Source organism: Centropristis striata, chromosome 2 (genome assembly GCF_030273125.1).
Source record: "Centropristis striata isolate RG_2023a ecotype Rhode Island chromosome 2, C.striata_1.0, whole genome shotgun sequence".
NCBI classification, from domain to species: Eukaryota; Metazoa; Chordata; class Actinopteri; order Perciformes; family Serranidae; genus Centropristis; species Centropristis striata.
The window spans coordinates 30166092-30174673 of record NC_081518.1 but is presented as its reverse complement, the minus strand read 5'-3'; the positions used below and the strand labels follow the sequence as shown (position 1 = coordinate 30174673).

General features: G+C 40.0%; 1 protein-coding gene across 1 annotated transcript; it reads left to right on the top strand.

The window, feature by feature from the left end:
• The first annotated feature begins 2406 nt into the window (after nucleotides 1-2406).
• On the top strand, nucleotides 2407-8439 carry nob1 (NIN1 (RPN12) binding protein 1 homolog). The gene is made up of 10 exons (XM_059348781.1): nucleotides 2407-2506; nucleotides 3618-3750; nucleotides 4162-4295; nucleotides 4751-4822; nucleotides 4905-5063; nucleotides 5198-5338; nucleotides 5792-6043; nucleotides 6989-7086; nucleotides 7171-7315; nucleotides 7678-8439. Exons 1-10 carry the CDS (start codon nucleotides 2438-2440, stop codon nucleotides 7945-7947), a joined length of 1473 nt encoding a protein of 490 aa, XP_059204764.1. The 5' UTR covers nucleotides 2407-2437; the 3' UTR covers nucleotides 7948-8439.
• Nucleotides 8440-8582: the final 143 nt, after the last annotated feature.

Here is an 8582-nt window from a genome sequence, read left to right as displayed (position 1 = left end):
GTGATAGAAGCACACAATTTGGTGGATGTGTTGGTGGATATGTTTCAAACAAATCTGTATATTAGGCCATCGCAAATTCGCCCCCTAGTGGCCATAGCAGTCATTTTCTTCGTTAAAATTACAAAAAATATTTAAATTATTTCTTAAAATATTAAAAAAATGTAAACTAAATATACAAACGTAAATTAAAAAATGTAAATACACATATTAAATTAACAAAAATCCAGTTAGACACTCTTTCAGTTATTTTTCCTGCCCCACCACAATCGGGCTAGCCATCGAGCTAGCTAGCAAATGAGCTGACTAGCATTTGCTTCCTGGGACAAGCAGTGCAGTGGACTGTCCATCAAGGTATGTCTAAATATTTCATTTCACCTGTTATAATTATGAATAAAATATGCTATGAACATCATAAAGGCTAAAGAGAAAAACAATCATCATGGGCCTTGGCGGAAAAGTAAATTAGCAAGATAGCAAAAATAGGTACTTAAGCTAGCTAGTTAGCTTGGAACATGTATCAGTGGCTGTTGGGTGTGAAAGTTTAATAAGACACTGTTAAATTATGTCCTGTGGAATGTGGACATCCCTCTCTGCACACACACACACACACACACACACACACACACTATATGTAATGTCTCCTTTGCCCATGTGGTTCTTTTTTTAAATGTATTTTATAACTCCATCACAGTTAGTCAGGCGGCTTAGGACCAGATTTGAGAAGAAAGGGACACGCCGGACAAAAGCACCAACATTTTTCCACATGCTCTCCATCACCAAAGGTTTCAACTTTTGGTAGGAGCCACTTCATCAAGATTGCAGATAGGAGACGGCAGCCATATAAGCCATAAGTCTATGAGAACCAATATATCTTCCAAGCCACTTAGAAGGTCAATCTTGGTGTCAAAATATACATTTTCTGGGTCAAAGAATCATTTAAAGCTATTGAGAATATCACTGGATGACTCACTGTAAATAATTTGTTGATCAAGATCTGACATGAGATGAAAGCGTACCCTGGATTTTTTTGAGCAGTGTACGTGGCAGCTAATCCTCACTCTCCCGTGAACACTGATTCCAAACAGTTTCAACTCAGGATACCCTGCTGCAGCACTTGAAGCAAGTTGCCCAGTCTGAGTGAAAATGAACATATCTATTTGATAAAATAATCATCTAGTGATATTCTCAATAGCTTTAAATGATTCCTGGACCCAGAAAATTTATATTTTGACACCAAGATTGACCTTCTAAGTGGCTTGGAAGATATAGCATTTCTCATAGACTTTAAATGGCTGCCATCACCGCAATCTTGATGAAGTGGCTCCTACTAAAAATGTAAACCTATAATGATAGAGAGTATGTGGAAAAAATGTGGTGCTCTTGTCCGGCGTGTCCTCTTTATTTGGATAAGCCGCCTGACTAAGTCACACACCTCAGTACAAGGATTTTGCCAGAAAGAGTAACGTGCTACAAGTAACCCTAGTAGAATTTTTAAAATGTAGGATTTTTTTCTCTGTCTAAATGTGTTTTGTTTTTATTGTTGCAGATCATACAATATTGAAAATTATTTTTTCTTTTTAAGGAACAACAGAAGAATACAAGCCAAAGAGGAGGCCGTAGCCTGTGAATGGGAATATCAAGACCTAATAAAATGTTATACAAAGTTAATGTTCTTTTCTATTAGACTGTAATAAAGCTTTTGTCACTTTAACATGTCTCTAAATTATATTTGTGGTGCTGAAAACATGAAACAGCAGCTGTAGGGTAGGCAAAGCATTCCTCGCCAGTAACCACTGGCGGCCATTTTTAAAAATGGCCGCTTTTAAATGACCATTTTTAAAAATGGCCGCCACAGCCATCAGAATTTATTTTGCGATGGCCCAATATCCAGATTCATTAAACGTGTATTCAGCAATTAGTGTACCAAATTTGATGCTTTTATCACAAAATGAACGATTGTTCAGCTAATCCACCCCACTACACAGGGGATGCACATTTTTGGGGGGTGCTACCCACACGTTTAGCCCCGTTGCTCATTCCATGAATGCACGATCCTTACAAGCTGTACCTCGTTGTAAAGGTGACTAATCAGGCTTTCCAACAATATACAATTCATCACCAGTTGGTATTATTAAAAAGGCAGTTTTTATTCATCATTGATTTATTCGTATAACAAATGCCTGCCACGGCCACTAGGGGGCGCTTTTGAGGTGGCCCAATATCCAGATTTGTTCGAAACATATTCACCAACACATCTACCAAATTTCATGCTTTTATCACAAAGTGAACGATTGTTGTAAAATATTGAGCTAATCCGCCCCACTAGGAAGAAAATTGTCCTATAACCTGAGGAGACCCTTAACATGTCACAGTTTTATAGTCACGTGACCGTTTCCTCTCCTCTGATTGGTCAGTGCTGCTGTCGTCATAGATCAAGATGGCGCCTACCCTGGTGGAGCATGTTGTCGCAGATGCTGGAGCATTTTTAAAGAAAGCCCCTCTGCAGGTCAGATTACCTTTATTTACCTTGATTTATCTTCATTAATGATAATGTTGATTTTTTTCCGAGGCTGAAACATGCGGTTTGAAGCTGAACCGGGTCGTCATAGAAGCACCAGAATATATTTATTTATTTACTGTAAAATGTCAATAAAACAGGATTTATTAACAGTTTTTATTATCAGTTACGGATCGATTTATTCTGTTAGAGTCCGAGTTTATAGATCAGTCCAGCCATCAGGTCTTTATGAGCTGTCAGAGATTTTATTCCTATGTTTCTTTAACACAGAAATTATAAAATACTCTCACGATTCGATTTTTCTGCTGTTGCTCTCTGTGTTTCACTGTAATATATAAAATCTCTATAAAGCTCTATGGAATCAGCACAATCAGAACAACTCAAACAGAATAACACAGTTACAATGACAGAAACAAGAGACATAAGACCAAAAACAAATGACATTAAATGACCAAAAAAGACATGAAATAACAAAAAGGACATCAAATATTCTCAAAAAAGAAATGACAAAAAAAATACATAAAATGACAAAAAAATTGTCAGAAATCAGAAAAGAGACATAAAACCAAATAAAAAACATTAAATGACCAGTAAAAGACAGGAAGTAATAAAAAGGACATCAAATAACCTCACAAAATAAAAAAAATAACCCAAACAAAAATACATGAAAAGACAAAAATAATTGAATAAAATGACTAAAAAAATACTTAAAATTACAAAAAGATTACATGAAATAATAAAAAAAAGCAAAAAAGAGAGCAAAAAATACATAGAATAACAAAAAAATACATAAAATGACAAAAAAAAGGACATAAGATAAACAAAATAAGACATGAAATCACCTCAAAAAAGAAATAAAATTATTATTATTATTGTAAATATTAAAGTATTGTCATGTTTACAGCCTCTCCTGTCTTCTCCTCTCTGCTCTGTGTAAATGGCCTCTCCTGTCCTGACGTCTCTGCTCTGCGTAAACAGCCTCTCCTGTCCTCTCCTCTCGGCTCTGCGTAAACAGCCTCTCCTGTCCTCTCCTCTCGGCTCTGTGTAAACAGCCTCTCCTGTCCTCTCGGCTCTGTGTAAACTGTTTTTTGTGTCTCAGGAGATTGGCAGTAATATTTACACCCTGAAAGATGTCGTGGATGAGATCAGAGACAAACCGACCAGGAGGAGTCTCGCCTTCCTGCCGTACCAGCTGCATTTCAGAGAGCCTCACCCCGAACACATCAGACACGGTAACTGTCCCTGAACGCACCGCACTGACCCCAAACACATCAGACGCGGTAACGGTCCCTGAACACACCACACTGACCCTGAACACATCAGATACGGTAACTGTCCCTGAACGCACCAAACTGACCCCAAACACATCAGACACGGTAACGGTCCCTGAACACGCCACACTGTCCCTGAACGCGCCACACTGTCCCTTAAAGCGCCACACTGACCCTGAACGCACTACACTGACCCTGAACACACCAGACATGGTAACTGTCCCTGATCGCACCACACTGTCAGGAAACGCACCACACTGTCCCTGAACACACCACACTGACCCTAAACGCATCATAAACAGTAACTGTCTCTGAACGCCCCATGGTCCTGGTCTCTGGTTCGTGTCTCTGAGTCTCTGGTTCATGTCTCAGTCTCAGAGTTCTCCAAGAAGACGGGGGACTACCCGAGTCTGTCTGCGGTGGACATTAAGGTTCTGGCTCTGACCTACCAGCTGCAGCTGGAACACGTCGGCTCCGAGAACCTGAAGACAGAGCCGGAGGTCAAGGTACGGCACACCGGAGGGTCCTGTCTCATTTAGTTTCCTTCCAGAGTTCAGAGGCTGTAAAAATAAGATATTTAATAAAATAATTAATTTATAAAAATAAGTTAATATGCTATAGAAATAAGTTGAAAAGTAAAAGAAATATTTTTAAAAAGTCAAATTAATTGATATGCATTGATCCTTCTGTTTTAATTTTCTTCTTTATTTATTCATGAATTTATATTATTTCCCTGATGTATTTATTTTTCTTCAGTAATTTTCAATTTATATATTTTCAATTTTAATTTTTGCATTAATTTTTAATTTTTTTAAATGTATTTATTTGTATAAACATGACATACTGGGTCTTTGTGCTCAGCTACATTAAACACATTTTATTGACTTTATTTATTTCCTCCAGATGGTCAGTGAATGCAGCATCATTCAGCTGGCTGATGTCAGAATTTTTTGTGTTTCAGGTGAATATTCAGAGCACCCAGCGCCACCCAGAGACTCCCGTTAATGTTGCAGGATTCCACTTCCCCTCCAAGGTATAACTCAGTCTGTCTCACTGCAGGTACATCAATAAACAAAGTGTTTGTCTTTGTGTAATAATTCGTTGTGCTCTGTCAGAAACCTGCAGACACTCCGAACCCCCGACAGACGAAGAGGACGACGGAGACTGAGACGGAGACGACGGAGACTGAGACGACGAGCAGCGACAAGTTTAACAGCTTCCAGTTCTGGAGAGAACCTCTACCCTCCATCAGCACAGAGCTGCTGCAGCTGCTGGTGAGTCACAACAGAGAGGAGGACCAGAGAGGAGCTCAGAGAGCAGCAGGTCACTAGAGTCCATGTTTATGTAATGTGTGTGTGTGTGTGTGTGTGTGTGTGTGTGTGTGTGTGTGTGTTTGTGGTGCGTTTAGGAGCCGGTGGAGGTTTTAAACTCGGAGAACAAACAGAAACAGACGGACAGTCAGAGTCCTGCAGCGTCCAGCAAGTTCAACAGCTTCCAGTTCTGGAGAGAAACAATCTCCCCGCTGGACGACTCGCTGCTCCACCTGCTGGTGAGGGTGTGTGTGTGTGTGTGTGTGTGTGTGTGTGTGAGAGTGAGTCTGTGGCTGTATCCCAAAGTCAAGGAAGGATCCTCAAATGGAATTTCAAAGTGAAATTTTCAGGTTTAATCCCTTTTGTGGCTTTTACTTGTTAAATCGTGGAGATTCAACCTTAAAGCATCTTCTTCCATTTCTACTAATATGTGGCAGAGTGCTGATGCCAAAGACACATCATGTCTGAACTGGTTTTGAAATTGCAGCGCTAAATTTAAGCAGGACGTCCGATTACACAATGACGCACAGCTGCACACTGAAGGCTCCATTAGTGATTATTACAGTGATAGGAAGGACTCTGAAGGAAGGATCCCATCAAGGAAGGATCCTTGTCACTGGGATACAGCACGTCACCTGTTGCAGCTTTAAACGTCTCTTTAATCTGTCTGTTTGTTTTTTGTCTGTCTGCAGGAGGTGGACGGTGTCTTGTCCTCAGAGAGTCGGGTGGACACGCTGCTGCAGGAGTCAGACGACCAATCAGACGAGGAGGACAAAGAGAACGAGCCTGAGGACGGAGACGAGGACAGAGACGAGGAGGAGGAGGACGATGGCGGCGGCTGGATCACTCCGGCTAACATCACACAGGTGAAGATGGAGTCGTCTGATTGGACGGCGCCTGCTGATGTCACAGTGGGCTGTCTGACCACAGACTTTGCCATGCAGGTAAACATCAACAACTTTTTATTTATTATAAAAACACAGTTTTTAGTTCATCCGACAGTTTTTATCTGGATCAAATGTTTAATCTGTAAAATATAAATAAATGAAAAGTAACAACCTGAAACTGATTATTATTATTGTTATTATTGTTATTATTATTATTACAACATTATTTTATTTTTATTATTATTATTGTAATAATATTATTCTATTATGATGATGATGATGATGATGATTATTATAACGTTATTCTGTTATTATTATTATTATAACATAATTCTGTTATTAATGCTGTTTGTTCATGTGTTTGTCGTTTGTGTTTTTGTCTTTATTTCTGCTTATTTTTTCTCTTTGTAATTTTTTTAGGTTAAGATTTTGTTTTATGTTCTTTTCTATTTTGTGTTTTTCTTTTTCTCAAACAATATTGTGTCTTTTACAGACAGTTAGAATCAGTTTGAATCAATTTAAATTGGTTTAAATCAGTTTAAAATCAGTTTGAATTGGTTTGAGTCAGTTTAAATCAGTTTGAACCTGTTTGAAATAGTTTAAATCAGTTTGAATCAGTGTAGATCAGTTTAAATCAGTTTGAACCGGTTTGAATTGGTTTAAATCAGTTTGAATCGGTGTAGATCAGTTTAAATCGGTTTGAATCGGTGTAGATCAGTTTAAATCGGTTTGAATCGGTTTTAACTGGTTTGAATCGTTTGAATCAGTTTGAATCAATTTAAATTGGTTTAAATCTGTTTGAATTGGTTTGATTTTTTTATTATGTTTTAAATTCAGTTTAAAACAAATGTTTCATGTATTTTCTTTATTTCATGTATTTATTTTTGTGTAAAGGTTATGAGAGGCTTATAAGAGGCTGGAAGCAGCTGATGTTTCTCGTGACGCCTGTGTAATTTATTCTCTGTGGATTAATGAATAAATAATCCTGTCTTCTGTCTGCAGAACGTTCTGATCCAGATGGGGCTCCATGTTCTGTCAGTCAGCGGGATGCTGATCCAGCAGGCCAGGAACTACATCCTGAGGTGTCACGCCTGCTTCAAGTCAGTCCTCCTCCTCCGTCTATAAACCCTGCAGCCTGACACATTAACTCATTATTAACCCTTTAATAACTGTCTGACCTGCAGGACGACCACCAACATGAACAAGGTGTTCTGTCCTCACTGTGGGAACCAGACGCTGAAGAAGATCGCCGTCTCCGTCAGTCAGGACGGCAGCACGCACATGCACTTCTCCAAGAACCCCAAAGTCCTGAACCCCCGAGGGCTGAGGGTGAGACACACACACACACACACACACACACACACACTGCTCTCCTGTGTTTGCCTCTGAAAAGAGAAAGTGGACAGAAGTCTTCAGGATGTTTCCATCTCCAGTTTAGAGCATTAACTGTTTTTATAAAAAAGTCAAAAACATCTCAAGAGAGTAAAAACTTTTATGTGCATTTACAAAGATTGCAGAGAGATTAATGATTGCAAACACGACTGTGTCTCACAGACAGTTTTTCTTCCATCAGTCAGTTTGAATCGGTTTAAATCGGTTTGAATTGGTTTAAATAGGCTTTAGGCCTCTGAGCTGCAGACACACTAACAACAATCATCTGATCTCGATTCGTTCTTCTTCTGTGGTTTCAGCACTCGCTGCCGCTGCCTCAGGGCGGGAAGCACGGGAACAACCCTCAGCTGGTGGAGGACCAGCGTTTCCCGCAGCAGAGGCTCAGCCGCAAAGCTCGCCAGAAGACGGACGTGTTCGACCCTGACTACGTGGCCGGAGTGTCTCCGTTCAGCCAGAACGACATCTACAGCCGCGCCGCCAACCTGCACATCAGAGACGGCCAGAGCGGAGCCGGCCGTCGGCGGGCAAACCCCAACGCTGCCCGCAAGAAGTTCGTCAAGAAGAAGTGAAGAGAGACAGACGATTGAAGAGAAACCAGCAGTTTGATGTGAAATAACCAGCTGTTATCATGTTTATTCTCTATTAATATTCTGTATCCACACAAATAAATGTTATTAATTCAATTCAATTCAAAATACTTTATTTGTCCCCGAGGGGCAATTAAAAGAAGCATACACAGTGGTCATTAAATTAATACAGCAAAGAAGTAAAAATCAAGCAACAGATATGACAACGAGATAGACAACACCAATAAAAGTATAACAAGCGGAAAAAAGCGTGAAGACGATCACATAAAGGGATCTTCCCCCAATTAAAAAAGTAGCAGAGTGAGTGTGAACCTGGGAGACGTCAATGTTTAGGAGGTGAATGGCCTCTGCCTCTGAATTTTGCACCGGGGGAAACGCAGGCGCCTCCCTGAAAGAAGCCTTATGAAGGCCGGGAATAAACAGTGTGTGGAGTCCTTTAAAATCCGTCTGGCAGTACGTTTTGTTTGCTGCTCACACTGTGCTCAGAGATCGTAGTGGGTGGCCAATGATTTTAGAGAATGTGTTGACCACCCCTTGTGACGGGAGGGGAACCAACAGCACAGTGAGAAAGCAAGCACACTTTCAATGTAACAAAAATAAATTGTTTTTAAAATGCT